The sequence below is a fragment of the Diplotaxodon limnothrissa genome, linkage group LG12 (genome assembly GCF_057381915.1).
Source record: "Diplotaxodon limnothrissa isolate DT_005_m linkage group LG12, D_limnothrissa_male_GT1.1, whole genome shotgun sequence".
NCBI lineage: Eukaryota > Metazoa > Chordata > Actinopteri > Cichliformes > Cichlidae > Diplotaxodon > Diplotaxodon limnothrissa.
In genome coordinates this window covers 37,802,015-37,823,984 of record NC_140607.1, presented here as the reverse complement: position 1 = coordinate 37,823,984, position 21,970 = coordinate 37,802,015, and the positions used below count along the sequence as shown (strand labels likewise).

The following is a 21,970-nucleotide window of genomic DNA, read 5'->3' as shown; positions in this document are numbered from 1 at the left end:
TTTTGCCCCCCAGCTGTAAGAGGCTGATGGGGTACAGTAGTCACCCCGCCGGGCAAGAAGATGGGTGGGTGGCATGGAGCCTAAGTTTATGAATGTGATAACTCTGGAAATAGACGATCCAGGAGCTTCAGATTGATGCTGCAGGTGGAACTACTACAGATCTGATGAGTTTGAATCCCAGATTATATTTTCATCATGTGAATGTGAACCTGAGAACAAGGCGATGTAGGATTTCAAACTGATACCATCGGTGTGTCAACCAGGAGGCCGAGGGGCAGCACTGGAAGCTTGCAGTGTTTTTTTTAATGTGAGTACACACACCCAGGCCTGGACTGGGACAAACATCAGCCCTGGTGTTTTTGGTCTAGACGTCCCACTGTGATCGCTCAGCGAAGGTAGGCAGAGGCTCCGTCACGTTAAGACGTCTGACCCTTCAGGATGGCCCATCGGCCAAAAAGTGCGTCGGCAGTCCAGCCCTGGGTAGTTATGCAAACCAGGCAGTAATGGACTCAAACTAGAATTTAATTTCCTTCTAATAATATCTGCCTCAACATGCATTTAATGCCCATAAGCCTAAAAACGCCCCGCTCTTCTGTCTCGTTCCCCTGTGACCTGTGTTTTGTATATAAGACTCATTAGACGGCTCGGCTGGCTGTGCAGCAGTGTTAGAGGAGATGGCATCACTGTAATGGAGTTTAGTTTAAAAGTATTTGTTACAGCAGCCCTGCAAGGCTCTGCCAACCTCCCCCCACCACCTCCCACCACCTCCCACCATCCCCACCACCCCCGCTTCCAGCTACCTTGAATTGAATAAGCAGAAGAAAATGGAAGGACAGATTTGTTCGAGACACATTCAGCGTGCTATGATTTCTAATTTACCTTTCCTGAATGCATCACCGCTTCTCCGAGCTCATCCTTGCCAGAAAGAAGATAGAAATTTGCACAAAGCTTAAATTCATTTCAGAACTGTTCTGTTTTCAGTGTTTGGATGAAAAAGCATGAAAAGAGGTGCGTTTTTCTGCAATTTCTCTGCTTTTCAGGGATAGATGTCAATTTAATCTCAGGACAGCAGCATATATATCCAACTGCTTATTCCTCAATTCAAACCAGAGAGCTGGGCACTTCCTGTGGTCGGCGTGGATCGCTAAAACACGTTACTCACTGTGTCGAGGCAGGATTGTAGCTTCAAGATGCAGTGAGCGTGTTTCTGGTAGATATCTGTTTCTGAGTGTTTACATTAAAGCGTGGTAGGATTCAACGAGCCGCTCTCTTCTCTCTGCTTCACTTCTGCCTGTTCTTAGATAAATAGGTTTAGAAGCGATGGAGACAACAGGACAGAGTTGAGATGGAAACTAGTTTATCAAAAAAAGCTGTTGTTAAGTAAAAGCTCACACGGTCACTGTTGTTTTCTTTCAAGCTTTAGTTTCTTTGAGATCCTTCGAACGCTCCCCTGTGGAGTGTTGTTCTTAAGCGCAGCTTTAATCAAAAATTAAAACGATTCAAATGTCAGCACCCGGTCTAATTACACACGCCCCTCTGTGATTTCGGTTTGTATTGTTTGCTCTGCGGTGTCTGAATAAGAAGGTGGCATTTTCAGCTGCTGAAATACTTCATAAGTGGTCAGACTTGAATGGCTTCTCTTGATAGAAAAACAGCTTTTATCAAATTATCTGTCAGTCAGTTTGTTAGCACGATCCTCCAGCTTCACCTTTAAAAGGCACCTCAATTTATTATGAGAGCAGAGATTCTATTTAAGCTCAGCCTCTGCTCGGCTGAGCTTAAATAGAGGAGCGTGACCTGTCGGAGACCCTTAAAGAACCTCACAGATGGAAAGGGCTCTCGGTATCCGAGCCCCGTACATTCTGAGATGTTCAGCCATCTTTCATCCTCGGCTTTCACCTGCCGTTGGTAAATAAGAAAGAGCTACGGTGCATGAATCTCACTTTAGTTCAAGATATGCCTGCGGGCTCAGTTACTGTCAAGATTGCAGCCTCTTTGGCTTCGAGCTGAGGATTCAGAGTGGTGGATGAGCGCAGAGTAAATAAAGATGACGAGGTGGTTCTCGGTTCTGTCAGGAATAAATCATGGCGGAGAATGTGCTGACTTGGTCACAGGATGCCAGTTGCTGTGAGGATTTGGTGAAGAGCAGGCCAACCGCACTCCGGCCTGATAATGCACGCTGACCTACAGAATATTTAGAATCTGTGTTTGCAAGCAGGCGCCTGCAGGTGCGCGATAAATAAGCTGAGGAGAAAGCGTGTTCAAGTGAGCAGAAAAACGTAAACTTTTCAAACAGACGGCAGTGGAGCACGTCTGTAACATTCGTCTGATGTAAGAGGTTTTATCTTACAGGCTCCACCGTGTTACTTACTCTCTTTGATAAGGATGACGCGTCAGGAATCGCTGGATTTTTCTTCTTCTTTCCATTTGCAGCTGTCCTCTAGAGTTCACTTGACTGTGAAGAGCATTTATCTTCTGCGTGTGATAGTTTTGCTTTGTTGGGATCACATAAACACTGATGCAGTTTTAAAAATCCTTTCTGCACGTCTGTGTCTGCTACTCAACGAGCTGTAATTTATCTTATTTGTTAGTGTCCGATTAGACAAGTGAAGTCAGAAATGGTGAACAGAGTTTCCTCGGTAACCTGCGCACACTGTCGTTTGTTTTTGGCTCGCTCTTTCTTCTTCTCTTGTTTGAGTGTTTATACATCTGTGCAAACTTTAGATTTGTCCTTGCAGAAATGTCCAGACACCACATTTCTATGGGAGATGTCATAAAAACCCTCGTCATCTTTTGAAACACGGACCGTGTTTTCCGTATAAGCTGCAGCGTTTTAACACTGTGACGCCAAATGGCCCCGAATCAGGCAAAGAGTCGGTTTATACGGCACGATGAGTGAGTTTAACCTCCACCTCGCCGTTTCTCTAAAGATAACTAAGGAGGTTTTTTTCCCGTCTGAGCTCTGTCACGCAGTAAAACCAACACACTCGCACGTTTATCGTATTTCAGTATTTTTGCTCTTATAATCACAGATGGCCAATTAAATGAGCCGGTTCATACGTGACACGTTTCTGCATCATAACCTGGTTTATTGTACGTAATCATATGAATCTTATTCTGTTGCCAGAAGTAAACTTGCATTAAACAGCGCTGAGCTTCTCCCCCAGACGTCATGTGACTGCCAGACGTTTTCATTTCATTTCACTTGCAGCACTTCAGATACGAATATTCAGTTTATTGGTTTAGACTTTCAGCTGGGACGCTTACGCAGTCACACAGTATCGATGCTGCATTTAAATTTAACTAAGAATTTAATTTGGGATCCATCCAGTCGTTTGTGTAAAGGAGGACGTAGAGTGCCAGCCGATTGGGGTCTCAGCAAATGGGAAATGAGTTGAGAGTGAGGGTTGGTCGCTAACAACATTAGCACACAGTCCACCAGACTGTTGGTGAAGAGGCCAGAGGGAGTTTAGTCCTGCCAGGAGTTTCAGCGCAGCAGGACCGATCGACTGAGCGCTAACACAGTGTGTCTGCATACTGTGTGTACAGCATGTGTGCGCTCACTTAAAATGTCACACACTCTCATATGGCTGACTGTAGTTTTGGAGCATAGCAAACTGAGCGTAGCATTAGTTAGCCTACTCACATTTGCTGCACCCCTGTAAGCCAGTTTGCAGCCCACCTCCACCCCAGCTGCTCGCTTCGTGCTCTTAACAAACTAATGTCATATTGTGTTGTTGCTGCTGCTCTCTCTGCTTTCTCCACTGCACATGTGTGCTTGTCAGGGAGGGCGCGTGACACATGGAAACATGGTGCCAAAGATGCGTTACTGCTGCCTGGAAAAGTTGCTGCTTTGCATTTTAATTCAAAGGATAAAACTGTGATGTGTTTTCTATTTGTTACAGGTAACATGAAACATTTCAAGCCTTTCTTTTTTTATTTTTAAGGATTGTGAAGCCAGAATCTGGGACCTTGTTTTTTTCATCTTATAATCTAGATGAATAATTTTGCATTCCAGAAAGCATCATTTTAAGGAAACAGCTGTAAAGTGGTTTTAGGTTGTTTAGCATTGACCTTATTGTGTCAGCGTGTAACACCTTTTTCAGACCATCATTTGGTCTTGATGGGTTGCACATTCGGTCTGTTTGGGCATTATTGCGTTAGCCGGACAGCGTGACCCCTCATATCCGCCATAAACTACAGACATGACTGGCTTCTTATTGCAGGAAATCTGAGGTTGGCAGGTAGCCATCACAAAGCAATTTTGTGCCAATGTGTTACTAACGATGCAGCGCGCTGCAGGACCACCACCAGCCTTTGTTGGGTAACAAGGTGATAATTGCAAACAGAAAGCTGAAGAAAGAGTCACAACAATATCTAATAATGGCAAAGAAAAAGAGTCCTGCACATGCCAAGCAGTTAATGAGAGGCCCAGATTCTCTCTTGAATAAATTACTAAATATTACATTAGTGCGTCTGCCTTTGCTTTGTATTGTATCCTATATTTTATGCATTTTTCTAATTTTAATATTGTTCAGTAGGACATTCTGGTGTCGTCTTTCTGTGTCTATACGTGGGAGAGGAAACAAATTGGGGGCATTTGGCGTTCAGCAGATGTTCTAGTTGGATTTTAAAGACTGAGGCATTAATTTACAATTACATGAAAACACTGTCACAAAGTTTCTACATTATTAATACATGATGGGGGATTTTGTGGGGCATGAAGATTTTAATTGTCTCTTAATAAAACGAATGCTATCAGAGCAATGAGGTTTCTGGGTCTATCCACGCTCGCTCGCAGTAATGAAACATGCTAATGCACACGTTCTACACAGTCACTGACCTGCTAACCTGTTGCAGGCTGGGATGATTCGCACCGAATCGGATGAGTACTTCATCGAGCCGCTGGAGAAAGGCACTCAGGAGCTGGAGGACCAGGGCAGGGTCCACGTGGTTTACCGCAGGTCAGCTCTGCTGCAGACTCCCTTGGACATCTCTGTGGATTACCAGCTACAAGGTAGGAGGCACGACCACGGTTCCTGCTGTATTCTCTTACTTATCAACTAATGGTGTGACACTCCTGTGAGGTCACTGCGGAGGGTTTGCTGTGAAGCTTCTCCGTATAATTAAATCTTTTTGTTAACTACTTGTGTCCAGCCCAAATAGTCTAAAAAGCAAAAACTGACATTTACATCTGTGAAGAGTCCAGACTTCATCGTGTGCCTCACACAAATACAACAGCAGCAACTTTTTAGAGATATGAAAATGACACACACAAAAAAAACATTAAAAAAATGAATGTTGATATTGATGAAAAATGTAAATGTTGGCAACAGGAGTTTAGGTCACTTGTTAACATTTCAGCATTTATTCGTAGTTATCAGTGAAAGCAGTTACTAATTAGATTTCGTTCCCTGTGCTGCTGCTGCTTTTACTGCTACTCTGACTGTTGTTGCTCTAACTGTTGTTATTAATGCTCCAAACTGCAACAGGGAGCTGTAAATGCAAATTTTACCCTCTATTTATACCGAATAAATGTCATTGTTGCCACTGTTGGAAAATGTAATGCATCACTTGGACTGTGAAGGAGAACCGTGCTCAGGAAGGGTGATGAAGCCACTGACTCACCGTGTGTTTAGGAACAACAAAGTCTATATTAAAACATAGAATCGCTTCACCTGCAATTTTTAAAAAGGGCTTAAAAGTATGGAGCAGGGTGATGACTGACTCGGGGGGAGCAGAGTCCTCTCCCTCTGGCTGTGGGTAAACAGAGCTGAGATACTGTGTTTAAGTCATGCGCACACTGTGTTCGTGAGCCCGCGTCAGTTTGTGCTTACATTATGAGATCTGAATTGTGACAGACGTGCTTAGTGTTGCATTTCTTTTGCCTTTTCTCCACACGTCGGTGTGCCAGTGGATGCATTTGTCCTGATTGCTGCTCTAAAATTCATTTTCTCTGCCTTCATGCCCCTGCATACTAAAAACTGATGATAAAAGCCACCCTGAAGAAAGAGCGGAGTATGTTGCAGGCAAATAGTTGCTCAATTTAAAGTTCCTCAACTACAATTTTGTTTCCATTTCCCCGCGCTAGCAAGCTGCCATGTAGGGATATTTATTCACCTGGAAGTTTGAGCAATAGTTATGGCCTCTGGTGCGGAGGCCATAACTATTATTTCTGATGTAATTCAGTAATAGAAAGTAAAAAATGCACAAAAAATAATAATGAGGTAAATAAATAACTAAAATTATTCATCCATGACTGTAAAATTAGGTGGAGTTCGAATGTTGTCGTTAGTGATTAACAGGCTGTGACAGCTTGGATCATGGATGGATGGACGAGTGCGGATCTAAAACACAAAACCCCATTAATTCATTTAATATGTGTATATATAATAAAATCTGTTTCATAGACATCTGTGAGCTTGACTGTGAGATAATTCAATGGAGAGTTTTTGACTGTCAACTAATTTTCCGATGGTTATCACGTCGTGTGTAGTCACAGGGTAGATTACCAAGAAGCAGAGTAAATTTCATCCTCACCTCCCTCAGTAATGCTAATCCCATCCAAACGGGGCTCGAGTTAGTTTAGCATCAGCTGAGAGAGTTGGTACTGTGGGATAAAGCTCTGTCTTGGCTCTTTGCCTGCTTTGAAACAGATAACAGATGTTCTTTAAGAAAACACGAGAGACTGATTGTGCTGATAAGCACCAGCGCTCTCAGTAAGAAAGCTGAGAGACGTTATCAGAGGTCGGTTCATCAGGTGGTCTCATTCTTTAGTGGCAGAGGACAGAGGCATGATCCCATTATCTGATTTGTCTCATTTAAGGAATTAATTTCTAACAAATCAAAGAAAAGAAGGACAAAGGAAAACATCTGTGACAGCTGTGAGCTGTGCTGAGAGAACAGGTCCAGAAATATGAAACAAACGTCCTGCAAAACTCTAACAGTCATTTAATGTTTTCAATGATTTACTATGTAAATCCTGAAAAACTGACTTTATGTGAAGAAAGTGTGTTATTTCATCACCTCATGTAAAGACGGCAGTACTTAAACTGAGCGGCTCATTAAAGAGTTAGATGAATAAAATTGTGTAGCAAAATCGGTGATAATTTTAAGTTAAAATGGAATAAATCTGCAGAAAGTGTAACTACGAAAAGCTGATCTTGTGCCTCGATCGCCGCAGACTGAGAGAATTTAATGAACATTTGAACGCCGGCCGATGATGGCGGCGAGCTCCTCCACACAAACACTACAAACCACATCACTGATCCACATTAATGCGAAACAAAGCATAACTGTGATCACAGCACTACTAAATCAACTATTTGAGGTGCTGAATTTTCTCTGGTCTCTGTGAAGTGTTAAAAATATTAAAAATATCCACATAATGCAATAAAATAAATTCAAGCAGTACAAATTAAATTAATTTCACTAGTTTCATTTAAACATGTTGCTGCATTTATACCAATTTCCCCCATTTACATATTTCACATTACTTATTTATGATATTTATAAAATATTGAGTATGTGGGATACCAGAACTACTAAATATAAATGGATTAAATAAATATTCCAGATGCTCATTTAAATCTAAATTGAGAGCAGTGGGTGAAAGCTCTTTGTCAGACCCGTAGAGACAGCGGGAATTCAACTGGGAGGAAGACGTTTGGAAAACAGCGAGTGGACGCGAGCACAGGCTGATCAGCACAGGCTGATCAGCCTGTGCTGATCAGCCTGTGCTGATCAGCACAGGCTGATCAGCACAGGCTGATCAGCACAGGCTGATCAGCACAGGCTGATCAGCACAGGCTGATCAGCACAGGCTGATCAGCACAGGCTGATCAGCACAGGCTGATCAGCACAGGCTGATCAGCACAGGCTGATCAGCACAGGCTGATCAGCACAGGCTGATCAGCACAGGCTGATCAGCACAGGCTGATCAGCACAGGCTGATCAGCACAGGCTGATCAGCACAGGCTGATCAGCACAGGCTGATCAGCACAGGCTGATCAGCACAGGCTGATCAGCACAGGCTGAACTTACTGATCACTTCATGCAGTGGCTACATGCGAAAGAGATCTGCTGCTGCTCCACAGTAAACATGCTTCTTTAGTACATTTATAGTAATTTAAAGGCCACAGTACCCCATCGCTTAGCTGAGCCCTGGCACCATTATTTACACGTGCTGCATCTTGTTTATTATGAAATTCTTCCTAACAGACAGGAAGGCACGAGGGAGGTGGCGTGGCGAGGCCTCATCTGGTCGCTTCATTGTAGAAACGCGCAGACATGATGAAAGATGGTGATTCTGATCCCGTCACAGCGTCCGAGTCCTGACGTCAAACTGGTGTGAAGCACCGATAATGAAATCATCAACACGATCAATCGGCTACTTTGTTACAAAAAACAACAAAACAAATTCAACAGCTATGATATGTTTCACTTAAACAGCTGCTAAAGTCGTCGTAAACTTTTGATGGGGACTGTATACTATATATATTTTGCATGGTTGGATCGTAACAAGGTTTCTAGTAGAGCTTCAACAGGCAACAAGAAGACATGGGAGAGAAACGAAGCATTTTTTGAGCATGCAGTTTATTAAAAACAACACTTAAACTGAATGGATAGTCTGAAACGTTTGATGGGGACTGTATAATAGCATGTCGGTAATATTAGACCCATTCTATGGCAGGAATACATCTCAACCTAACTGTTGGTGCTTTAACACCTGCAAAAGAATATTCAGCTGACAGTGAGCTACTAGATATACTTTATTTATCTCAGTCAATATGATCAACCAAACCAGCACTTTGTGATGTAAGAGTTTGCCGGCTCCAGGAGCCGTTTAAGTGAAGCACTTGTGCGCTGCTTTGTCTCACACACATCACAGGAATGAGAAATATCAGATGACAGTAAAGGGTTAACGCTGAGCCTCGGAGGTGCCGTAGACCAGCGGTCTCCAACCTTATTTGCACCACGGACCGGTTTATGCCCGACGTTATTTTCATGGACCGGCCTTTAAGGTGTCGCGGATAAATACAACAAAATAAAAGTAGTACTGGTACCGAAAAAAAGAAGATTTATTCATAACACGTGAAAAGACCCAGGAAAACAGAGATAAAAACGATAACAAAATAACACTGAAAACCGATAAAAACCCTGAAAACCAGACATTTCACAGCTGAGCCTCAACTCTCGCGGCCCGGTACCAAACGACTCACGGACCGGTCCGAGGCCCGGGGGTTGGGGACCGCTGCTGTAGGAGATTATTTGCACTGTACGCAGAGCTGTGTTGTTCTTGGCTGGGTTCCCATCACGGGATATTTTGGTGTTGATTGGATTTCTTACTTTGAAGCCATCTAGTCTGTGTCATGTCCTGTAACCCGAGGACTGTTGATGATGATGGCGGATGTGTAGGTTGTTCTTTCTGTTGCTGCTGTGACGATGCTTTCCAAGGCACATCCTGCTCAGCGGGAGGTTAACTCGCAGCTTTCAGGCGTGTTATCTTGTAGGTTTTAATGTATTTGTCTTTAAAAGCACAGGATTCTCACTGGATCCATGCGCATCATCTTAGAAACATTCACGTCTCAAAGGTTAAAATTTCGACTTTTGTTACTTTTTAGTTCTGATGTTGCAGAAGGCGAGGTAGCCGTCTGTTCGCCGTGCTGGATGCTGATGGCCTGCAGCCATTTATTTATTTATTTGTTAGCTTTGTATTTTACGTGATGTTGAAAAGTTGTTTTGTGTGAACTTGCACCAGGAGCCAAGGTGCTGGATTTCCTGCAGGCAACTTCAAATAAATCAGCGCCCACTGTAAATGGGCTGCACAGGTACAAAGAGTGAAAGGTGAAAGGTGAAGCTATGGTTTGTGTTGGTCGCAGTCCTCCTCACAGTGTGTGTGGTTAGGTGCTGGTTCTTTCAGCACCTTTATTTCCTGCTGAGGTGTGAGAGTCGGGCTGTAAAGACCAGTTTTTCTTTAATTCACAGCACTTGTGTACAGAAAGTCAAAGCGAGCTCAGTGGGACTTGCTTTGTGATGATTAGTCAGTCAGTTTTTTTCCTCTTTGTTTGTTTGTTTTTGTTTGTGGCTCCATGTCAGCCACTTCCTCCTGCACTGCTTTCCAGCCCAGCTGCATCACCTCACTAACAGAAGCAATGGTGCGTTGAATACCGTTACACAAGTGTTGTGCCTGTATCAGGCACACTGCCTTTTTGACACGGTTCAGTTCATGTTTGCACTCCACTGCTGATGTGGTAACGCTGACACAGCAAACAACAGAGCACGTACCTGAAAGTGTGCTTTAAGGAAAACATGCCGTTCACCTTAAAACTGTGGCAGCAGTTCTGCTTTTCTCAGACTCCCTCCCTCACCCCTAAAATCACTCGATTCCACGTCACATACCAGGAAAATATATATATATGTACAGTGGGAAGGAAAAACTCCATTTTAACAGGAAGAAACCTCCAGCAGAACCAGGCTCAGGGAGGGGCGGGGCCATCTGCTGTGATTGGTTGAGGGGAGGGAGACAGGACAAAATACATGCTGTGGTAGAGAGCTGAGATTAAGAATAACTAACGATTAAATGCAGAGAGGTGTATAAACACATCGTGAGTTAAAAAGGTGAGTGAAGAAGAAATTTACTGAGAGTGTTTAAGCGTAGCCGCCTTAACACACCACATCGTCGCCATGCTTTGGTCCAAACCTTTGACAAAGGGATGCATATAAAGACCAGCCCTTCGTGTCAGATTTAAAAACACTGGGTATTATTAAGCTTCAGTTAATGTTATGATTGGACATATTTCATCCCCCACACAATCTTTTCCAGCAAGTGAAAGTAAAATGTGAATAAAAGAAAAAGCCTCCTCCCAACTCAAACCGCAGTGACCTGCCTGAGAAGCTCACGAGCTGCTCCACTACCAGCCCTCCTCCCTCCCAGTGCACAAACCGTGCTTCTAGGCACTGATGCAAAAGGACTCCTCAGATATCTCTGCGAGCTTGGCTGTGTCTGACAGCAGCAGCCTTTGATGCAGAGGGATGAAAACGGCCGCCTTCACTCCTACAGCACAACTGGGTGGAGGAAACACAGCCTCCTCTTTATTGTTGTAAAGCAGGAAAGTTTCCTCAACTCTTGTGCATTTATTGATATCACACACTGAACATGCACATTTCATGTAGCTCTTCAGACACGAACAGTGTATTTTTGCTCTCACCTAGAAATTATAAAGACGATGCATGAAATTATTGTTGCTGTAATTATTTTCTAGTGCGGTAAAAGCACTTTTATAGTTGGAAAAAGTCTTGCTGCAAGGGCAGTTTTGATGTTCCACTGGAGCTTCCAGTCACATCAGTGTGAACAGTTGTAATAGAAGTTCCACTTTGTCTGGACATTTTTAAATTGAGCGCATTTTTCAGGCATTTTTTGAGGCGTCAGCTCGCTAACGTTTGGGTGGGATGGGGTCAGGCTCTTCCTCGCTAACTGGAGCTGACTTTGATTTCATTTCAAGGCACAAACACAAACTGAGACCAATGTTAAAACGTGTCCACATACTTTAGGCCGTATCCTCATAAATCGATGAGGCCACCTCGACTGTGGGAATCGTGCCTGTTGCAGCTTTGCCTGCAGCGAAAGATTATCCTCCGTTTGTGGAGCAAGAATCTAAAAAAATAATTCTCAACATTTTTGCTAAATTTCTCCGTCTAACATCGCTGCTTGTGGAAACGGGATTCTGCAGACACTCCTTCAAGTAAAACAGCCACGAGAAATTCCTGTTTTCCTATCAAACAAATTCCTGTGATATGAGATGCCAAAGACAGCAAATATAAGCTGCAGGATTACGCTTGGAAAGGTGCTAATAAGCATCCACAACAGTGTTTCTTTACAGACCTCGAGTGGATCAACAGTGGGATCTGTGGAAGAGATTTGGATCTCAAAAGCATCCCACTGATCATGTTTACTTCTAGGAGATGTGTATTTTTTTTAAAAAGCAGTACAATTTAAGCAAATGGCTCCTCTTTCATATTCTATAATCTGGACTGCAGCGGTACACAGGGGCGACTTTAAGACAAGAGGCCAGGCTCACCCAGAAATCAGACTTCTGTTTTAATCACAGGTGCAATCGAAATGAACGCTTTCTCTTCAGTTAAACGCCACGGGCTTTTAATTTGAAACAGGAAGTGTTGATATGCACAACGGTGAGGAGGAATGAAAGGTGAAGAACAGTATCCATGTGAATGCAGCAGCTGTTTTTTTTCCCCAATAAAATTTATGACTTTTCTGCATCTATTAGTCACTTTTAATGTGGATTGTTTTCATTCTCGTTACTTTATTACTAAACTCTTTAAATACTCATCTTACAGCTTTTTACCTAATTTCATTGTGCATTGACAATAACAGTTCTAAGTTCAGCCAATCAGCTCGTCTGGTTCTTATGAGTCTGTATCCTCGTGCACGTTTCGAGGCAAACAGCCTGCAGCTCCTTTCAGTTCAGAACAAAGTGGACACGTCTGCAGCTTATGGAGGATCTCAGAGTGAAATGTTAATTTTGATCTTACAAAAAAATAAAATAGTAACAGTCTTTTCTTGTTTCCACATGAACCATGTTACATGTAATCTAAAAGCAGTTTGAACATTTGCCTGCATGTGTGCTGGAAACAGGATTTTTTTGCTGGGTAATGACAAACAAATGTGTTACAAGGGAAAAACAAAACAGATGGTTGTCACTGAAATGGAAGGCACGCTGAATTAACTGTTGGCAGTGACTCTGTGCACTGTTGCCACGCGTGGATTACTTTTAATGCTGAATAAAACTCAGAAATATGGTTGTAATGAAGAAACGTTTGAAAGAACAATGTCTCGTTTCTGTGGTTTAAGAACATTTATTCACAGATAAGCAAACTTGAGTCACACTGAATCTGAAAATGTGTGAGTTTCACCTTGCGTTTGCCACCCTGTAGGGAATTTCTTTGTGAGTAGACGAGTCTTACAAACTGGAGTAAATGGGACTCATTGTGTTAATTGTAATTATGTCTGCTACACAGTTACCACACTCCTCCTGTGATGTGAAGTCTCCTGTGTTCACACACACTTCTGTTGTATCCAGGTTTTCATATTCCTGCTTCTGTGCTGTGCTTTCTGGGACATTGAGTAATCTTCCAACCATGTGTGTTTGAAAAGGCCTGTTTTTAATCGACTGCATTATGTAAATGGCTGAGCCTGAAGCGCTCCTCTTGTCCATCCTCGACATCCAAGAAAGCGTTTGAGTTTAGACAGAAATTAGAAACACGTGTTTGTACACTCTTTTTGGAACATTTAGCAGATTTATTATAAACAGTTTGTGGCTTTCATAAATAATGACGGGACAGCAAAGAGAACTGATTGGACCCCTGACTGCTTCAGTAAGGATGCGCAGAGGCTCATTTTGCTGCTGGTTTATCCCATTGGACACGAAACTGATGTGATCGTTTGCTAATGTCTTCAAACTTAATCCCAACACAGTCAGAGACTTTGAACTGAAGTGTTAGTGCTCTCTGCACAATGATCAGAACAAATGTTTGGATTTCTTTTAATAACGATTTGTCCTCCAGCTCAGGTGCAGACAATCAAAGTCGAGCTGAAGCTTCAACGTTTGTCATTTTAATGTTCTTCCAACCAAAGATGAGCCTGCCAGAAATGTAGGGAGACCATCTCAATGTGACCCAACGTCTACTGTGACAGCAACAGTGGAGACACAAAGAGTCGATGGAAGTAGAAAAGAGGATGGAGCATCAAAATGAATGATGGAGGAGTAACAGCTGTTCATCTTGGCCCTCATTCATTCATCATCGCACAGTTTACCTGCTTAAACTGATTAATGATGGCTGTAATCTCAGGGTGCAGGACCTGAAGTGTGCAGGATGCAGGAAGTAGGGAACTGGGAGTGACTATAATAAATAAAAATACATGAAAAAAGATGCAGATTTATTTCCCAATAAAATCTTACAAGAGCAGACATCCACTTGAACACCACACACAGCTCCACGCGCCTCCGTCTCCGGTCTTTGTCCTGCTGATCCTGACGTGAAACCTCAGGATGGCGGTGCTTCTCCACCCCTTCAGGAGAGCGGAGTTTGATTCCAGGAGGAACAGGAGAGAGCAACAACAACACTGTTGTGTGTGTGATTTTCTCTTCTGTTCTTCACCCATAAAATCGAACACAAACGCAGCACAGTTTGAGTATATAAACCACGGTAAGATAAGATAAGATAAGATAAGATAACCTTTATTAGCCCCACACGTGGGAAATTTGTTTTGTCACAGCAGGAAGTGGACAGTGCAAAAGTTATGAGGCAAAAATTAGAATACAATAAGAATAAATACAGTACACAGCTGTACAGAATAGAATAAAATAAAATACTATATACAGTAGAATAAAATAAAATAAATATACAATAAGATAAAAATAGAATACAAATACAAATACTATATACAACTGAGTAAAATACAACGATGACAGAAAAGATTATTGCACTTAGTATTATTGCACATGTATGGATGTGTGTGTTTGATCAGTTAAAGTCTTTGTTGTGGAGTCTGACAGCAGTGGGGAGGAAAGACCTGCGAAATCTCTCCGTCCCACACCGTGGGTGCCGCAGTCTCCCACTGAAGGAGCTGCTCAGTGCTGTCACAGTCTGCTGCATGGGGTGGGAGATGTTGTCCATCAGGGATGACAGCTTAGCCGCCGTTCTCCTGTCACTCACCACCTCCACTGGGTCCAGAGGGCATCCTAGAACAGAGCTGGCCCTTCGGATCAGCCTGTTCAGTCTCTTCCTGTCCCCAGCAGAGATGCTGCCGCCCCAGCAGACCACGCCATAAAAGATAGCAGAAGCCACAACAGAGTCATAGAAGGTCTTCAGGAGTGGGCCCTCCACTCCAAACGACCTGAGTCTCCGCAGCAGGTACAGCCTGCTCTGCCCTTTCCTGTAGAGGGCGTCTGAGTTATGAGTCCAGTCCAGTCTATTGTTCAGATGAACACCAAGGTACCTGTAGCTGTCCACAGCCTCGATGTCCATACCTTGGATGTTCAGTGGTTGCAGTGGAGAATGCTTGTGCCTGCGGAAGTCTACCACCAGTTCCTTGGTTTTACTGGCGTTGATCTGGAGGTAGTTCAGCTGGCACCAGTCCACAAAGTCTTGAGTCAGTCCTCTGTACTCCTTGTCGTCCCCATCAGTGATGAGGCCGACTATTGCAGAGTCATCAGAGAACTTCTGCAGGAAGCACTGGGTGGAATTGTGGGAGAAGTCTGCAGTGTAGATGGTGAAGAGGAACGGAGCCAGAACCGTTCCCTGTGGGGCCCCCGTACTGCAGACGACCCTGTCCGACACACAGCCCTGAGTCCTCACATACTGTGGTCGGTCGGTGAGGTAGTCCAGGATCCAGGTAGTGAGGTGATGGTCCACTCCAGAGTTCACCAGCTTGTCCTTTAGAACCGAGGGAAGAATAGTGTTGAAGGCACTGGAGAAATCAAAGAACATGATTCTCACAGTGCTTCCAGCGGTCTCCAGGTGAGCGAGGGAACGATGTAGGAGGTGAATGACGGCATCATCCGCGCCAATGCCAGGCTGGTAGGCAAACTGAAGTGGGTCCAGTGATGAGCTTGTTAGGCGCCGAAGCTGAGCCAGGACCAACCGCTCCAGGGTCTTCATCAGGTGGGATGTCAGAGCCACCGGCCTGTAGCTGTTGAGGTCCTTGGGGCGTGAAGTCTTTGGCACTGGTACAACACAGGAGGTTTTCCAGAGCTGTGGGACTCTTCCCAGCTGTGGGACTCTTCCCAGAAGAAGACATTGCTTTAGTTTCCAAAGGTCACAGAAGTCGAGATGATCGACTGCACTATCGGAATTCTTGAAGCAAGGCGATGTTTGTTGAATGGGACTCCTCTGCTCACCTCCTGCTCCCCGGGAGGAACTACGATGTGAGGAGAGGAAACGAGAAAAGGAATCTCACACGGTGTGAAATAAGCGGAGGGGAGAAAGAACATGACACCTTCCAGCCGGTTACAGGCACCTCCTTGGCTTATAGTTTCATCTTCAGTTTATTATTACAGATTAGCAACTAGACCTGAACTCTTTCATAACATGCATTTTTAATTTTATCTTTGCTATTTGGGCTGATTGGGACCCGATGAAGGAAAAAACTGAATTTTTTTTAACCTGATTTTTGTTTCTGAGAAGAATCAGATCCTCATATGAGGACATTCACTTTAAATTTGAATAGAACAGTGGCACCATAATGTCCTCGTTAGTGGATATCAGGCTCTTGTAGAGCAAAATTTAGTATTTTGGTCTAGACAACCCAAACTTTTATGTCCACATATGTGGACGCCAGGTCCTAGGAGGTTAAAAATGAAGTCGTGATATTGTGTCACCCTGTCCAGGATGTACACCCTCGCTGGGTGCCATGGGCTCCACAACGCTGTATCTGAATTTAAAAGAACAAACAGGAATAGTTAGTAATGCCGCAAACAGTTGTAATTGTCTTTTGTATGCTTTTGTACAAATCATGACTGCGCTTTTGAGTTTCCCTGAAAAAACTCCGAGTAAACAAAGATATAATTTTATTTATGTAACCGCTGTAATTGTAAAGTGAACGTCTGACAGCCTAGCACAGCAGCAGTGGGCTTACTCTGATTCAACCCTTTAAAAAGAACGAAACACAAACAGCATCAGCTCTTTGTCCTGAGTTTGATACGTGAAGACGGATGGATGGTTAATAAATCAGTGTATTTATTACTCAACCAGTAGTTTTTGCTCCAATATCACAGAGGTTTGACACAGTATTAACCGTGAGAATTAATCACAGCATCTCATCACATAACACGTGTGAGATGCTATATTTCCCTTTCTGACACACCCGCCCTCGCGCACAGCGCCAGTGTCATTGATGGATCGGCGTTCGGGGGAAAGTCAAAGTTACAGTGAGAGCAAATGGCGGGACTCCTGAGTGTGCTCCTGAGCGCTCATCTCCTGTTATCTGGCCTGACGCCCAGACGAGGGATTCGCAGTTTGCAGTTTTTGAAAATGCGGCTTTATTTTCACACGTTAGTGACGACAGACTGAAAAAGTGTTGAAACGCCTCTTGTCTGAGGCTGCATGTGTAATTTTCACTACCCCGCACGGGAGAACGAGGTGAGCAGCAGAGGAAGCTGATTTTTTTATTATAATCTCACAAATGTGTTAGGCAGAGTCGGGCTGAGTGTGGAGGAATTTGGTGAGGTTGCAGGAGTGAAATAAAGAGAGAAGGCAGCAGAGGCTCCTGCAGTGGATAATCCTGCTTAAATATGGCTGAAAATGGGATGTGGCCTGGCAGGAGGGAGAGTAAACTCCCAGCATAAACAGCAGAAGATGCTTTCACCACAGCCAAGCTGCTTACAGCTGTAATTATTACACTAATCAGAATAACATGACAAATGCAACTGTGGCAAATCTAGTGTTGCTTAAAGCAGGGACTTCCTGTTTCTCCCAGTCAGCTGCTCATTGAATGTATGCAGTGCAAAGTAGGGCGCCATTAAGTGTGAGCGTGTGTGCTCAAAGCTCATCTGGATGAAAAACCTGTGCACGGTGCGTCCGCTCTGCTCGGCTGTCTGTTCTTTTGCGTGCAGGTTGGCCCTACAACAGCTCGCTTTTCTGCCTCTCACTTTGAATACCGATGCTGCGGCGTGTTGTGAGAAGATGAACAAAGTAATTTATTCCCTTCAACCTCAGGAATACTTTGATATGTTGAAGGAGCAGCTGTACCAAAGAGGACCACATCAAACCAGTGAAGACAGTCAGGGATGCTGCTTGACCTTGTAGTCGGAGGGGAAACAGAGGTGGTAGTGGATTTTCTGAGAAGAGTTTCTGTCTGGCAGCAGAAAAGATTCAGAACTTGAACACTTTGTCACTCGCTGGCTCTTGTAAGAGATGAGTATTGTGACCTCGAGTCACAGAATAGAGCGTGACTGGATGGGCTGTTTGGGTCAGCGGAGACGTTTTATCACGTACGTGCCCTGCAGAAAGCCGTGACAGCCGTACTGCATCGCACACACCTGCAGATTGAAAAATGGCAAACTTCATAACTATTTGGAAACCACAAAGTCACTCACTGTTCCCTCACACAGGGAAGTGCTGCTCCTCAGACATCGAACATCATCAGTCATACATCTAATTAGAACAAGAAGTAATGTCGGTGTTTGTAGGGATTTTATTTATCACTTCTAAGTTCAAAGGATCAAATTTAGAAGAAATGAACTTTCTTTACTTTGTCTCTACTATAAATAATCTGCAGACAGGTTTGGATTTCGTTGCATTGTGTGTTGTGTTGCTGGTTATTGTGAACTGTGGACACTGACTCGTGTCAGATTCAGTCTTGTGTCAAAAAGTAATCCTTCACCTGATTCTCTCAGGATGCTGGTTTTGTAAAGGTTACAGCCCCAGAAAGTTCTCAGGGTGAGGAAAGTAACCTAAAACTGATGGAGGAACACAAGGTGGTTTGAGTCAGTTTGCAAAGCTTTGTTGGAAACATGCTAACAGAGGCCAGGATGACAAACAAAACAGTCTTAACCTAGCTAAAGAGAAAGATAACGAAGCTGCATCTCAACTCCTTATCAACCGAGGACAAACAGGAGAACGGACAAACAAAAACAGGCCAGCAGAATAAGACTAGCAGCAAACTCAAAAGCACCTGATGTTCTGACAACCACAAAACTGACCAAAGGCCCTGAAGTGTAGCTCCAGTCAGCTTCTATAGGCCTGGAGAGCATCCATTGGCTGGAGGACTCAGTCCTCGGCCAATAACATGGCCGGTTGTCTGACTTATTGAGACTACATGGAAAATATTAGCATTCTTCCCAATCATTGTCTCTTTTTAAAGCTTTGTGCATTTGCTTTGTGTAAGTCACGTCACCAGCTGCTGCTTTAACACTGATTGGCAGCTGTGTGTCTGAGTGGTGTAATGTACTGTCGTTAATAACACAAACCTGTTAAGCATTGCTGCATGATTGCATGTCATGAACAAAAGTAGGTTCTAGTTCTTCTGTGACTAACTGCTCACACAGCCCAGCGTATCACCAACTCAGCGCACTCCAATCATCAAGCAAATGTACGACTGAGGTCGGCCCACAGCTTCCTGATTACAGGTCAGTTTATAAGTTAACAACAGTCATGAATTAGCTGTGAACAGCAGGTATGATTGGACTCGAATGTCACAATAAAACAGGAAACAGTGAAACTAACGCGAGCTTAGTTTCACATAAGGGAGGGACAGCGGAGGCATGAATGAACACGAGGAGGGACACGGGACACAAGGACGCACATAAACACTGAACACACACAGAGGACAGAGACACAGGGGCAACCTAACGGACAAGAACTAAACAGGGAAACTCAGGACTAAGTGAACCTTAACATAAACCATGACACCTAAATACAAGAAAACTTCAGGTCAAACGACCCAGGACCAGCTGCACGTGAGCTCTTTGAAACCTCCTCACACCACAGGCTTGAGGGAGGGCGAGCGCCGGCCCATTATGTTTCATTTCAGCGCCGGACAGCCGGCTTTTTGTTGTTTGTTTGGCTTTCTTTTGATATGCTATCATAGCTCGCCAAACACTAGGTACAAAGCTGCAAGCGAAACCATCGTGTGCCAGCATCCAGACGGCCCACACGAAGCTGAACTCTGCAAGCAAAAAACACCGAAGGACAAAGCTCCGCTGCTTTATTTAATGCAGAACTTGTGCTCTTGGGACGTGTTCTGTTTACACTGTCCTCAGAAGAAGCTAATGACTTTTCTGTTTCATGCTTAGTGTGAATCCAACACAACAGTCTGAAGCTCCACACGTGAATCAACCTCACGAGGAGCTCATAAAAAGTGCATCAGCCTCTGATTTCTGCTGAGATGCGGGGCATGTGTTTTAAATTGTAATGCGTGCGAGTGAGTATTGATAGGGAAAAGCAATTTAGCTATGGTAATTTAAAAACAGTAAAGGTTATCTGGTATTTGGCTGCTGCTGTTAGCGAGGATGGTTTCTCTAATGTTCTGTAAACACAAGTAATTCCAGCAATGTCAGAGGTGAGTGGAAACACTCGGCGTCCATCCCCGACGGGTGTGTGTGTGCCTTTAACACACAACAACAAAAGTCATCCACAGCTTTGAAGTCGCTGCCGAGTCTTCACGCTGAACGCATCATAAATCTGTCTTTATAGCCTGAATGCAACAACATAGCTCCTTCCTCCTGTGAGGAGACCGTTCTCCACCTGATACTCTTCCCTGTTTGTGTCCTGAACCGGCAGATTGGGAAGATATTTTCCACATTGCATTACGTCTTCAGAAGTACGATTCCCGAATGCGCCTGATGTGTTCTTTCCATGCTAAACCTGGTGATAATTAGCGACGCGGGTGCAGGCCAAGGATCTGGAAGGAGAATGGAAAAGACCTCGGGAGCATTGAGCAATATTTTGAGTCGAAAAGCGCTCGCCTGTGTTCTCTTCTGACTCGCTGTTAAATCATCCAGTTGCTTTCCAAAAGGCGGCAGCTGGAAGGAGCTGATGAGTATCTCTTTCTTCTTTCCATCCAGTCTGTCTGTGAGTGAGCCAAATACTTCAGATTCCTGTAGCTTGTCGTTATACTACATTCACTGTGCCTTGTACAGAGAAGCGCTCGGAGATGGGACGGGCTTGTGGTCGTTTGTTAGTCAGAGTGTTGCAACGCTTTATTTTTCATTGCCTGATAAAAATATCTTTGAAAATATCTTTGCATTGTGTAAGAATCTGACTCTGCCCTCATGACTGGAAATTACACCACGCAGTTCACAGCACATTCCCCAGAAGTCTTTCTGTGATTACGTGCGGATGTCAAAAGTGTTGCTGTAGGTGGCAGAAGTCAGTCTGCTGTTAGTTGTATCATTTGTGGTCTGTAGATTGTGTTTTCCTCCTTTAATAGGTTTTCTTATCTCAGTTTATACTTTTTTCAACATGATGATGCTGTTAACCTCAACATCTAATGTGTTAAAAGTGTTTTGACTGACTGTCTTGTCAAAAATCTTCCCAGGGCGATCGTGGCTCAAGAGTTGGGAGTTCGCCTTGTAATCGGAAGGTTGCCGGTTCGAGCCCCGGCTCCAACAGTCTCGGTCGTTGTGTCCTTGGGCAAGACACTTCACCCGTTGCCTACTGGTGGTGGTCAGAGGGCCCGGTGGCGCCAGTGTCCGGCAGCCTCGCCTCTGTCAGTGCGCCCCAGGGTGGCTGTGGCTACAATGTAGCTGCCATCACCAGTGTGTGAATGTGTGTGTGAATGGGTGGATGACTGAACATGTAAAGTGCTTTGGGGTCCTTAGGGACTAGTAAAGCGCTGTACAAATACAGGCCATTTACCATTTAATTTACAAAAATTCACATATTTTTGTCAAATAATGACGAGCCCTGATTTTTGTATGCAAAGATGCATAATTACCGAAGGACTATTAAGAGTTGAAAAATTACCTCTCCCCCCGAAATAAACACGTATGGGTGAATAATTCATTTGTCTTTGGTCACCTGAGAAAAAGACAAGCATCATAAAACACACGGGCATTGCCTGAAGTTACACATGGGTTAAAAATGAGGATAAGCTGCAAAGAAACGGGGTCCACAGGTGCAAAACCAAAAGATAGTTTGTTATTTTGGTGAATGAACTATAAAAAAATCTCAGGTTCATAGTGAGTCTCACAAAAAAAGAAAAAAAACTCCTCCTAATGATTAATAGGACAAGTGCGAGTGCAAAAGCTCGAAGCAGGACACCAGGTGCCTTTTGTTGTGCAGCCAAACTACTTATGAATCAGAGCAGTACACACATGACCTCAATACTAAATTGAAATATTTTAGCAGGTAGAGTCTGCTGACTGCAGGACTGAACTGAACGCCGTTAGAATCGCACGGATTATAGGCAGGAAGCGGAGCGGGCGACCCTGGAGTCAGAGGCCAAACA

At 43.9% G+C, this 21,970-nt stretch overlaps 1 protein-coding gene across 3 annotated transcripts in view; it reads left to right on the top strand.

Moving 5' to 3' along the window:
* Positions 1–21,970, top strand: part of adamts3 (ADAM metallopeptidase with thrombospondin type 1 motif, 3) — a 144,460-nt gene that overhangs the window by 32,273 nt on the left and 90,217 nt on the right. For all 3 annotated transcript variants that reach the window (XM_085367580.1, XM_085367579.1, XM_085367578.1), the window contains exon 4: positions 4,861–5,017. In XM_085367580.1, the coding sequence (XP_085223706.1) occupies positions 4,861–5,017 (157 nt within the window). The remainder of the gene's footprint in view (positions 1–4,860; positions 5,018–21,970) is intronic.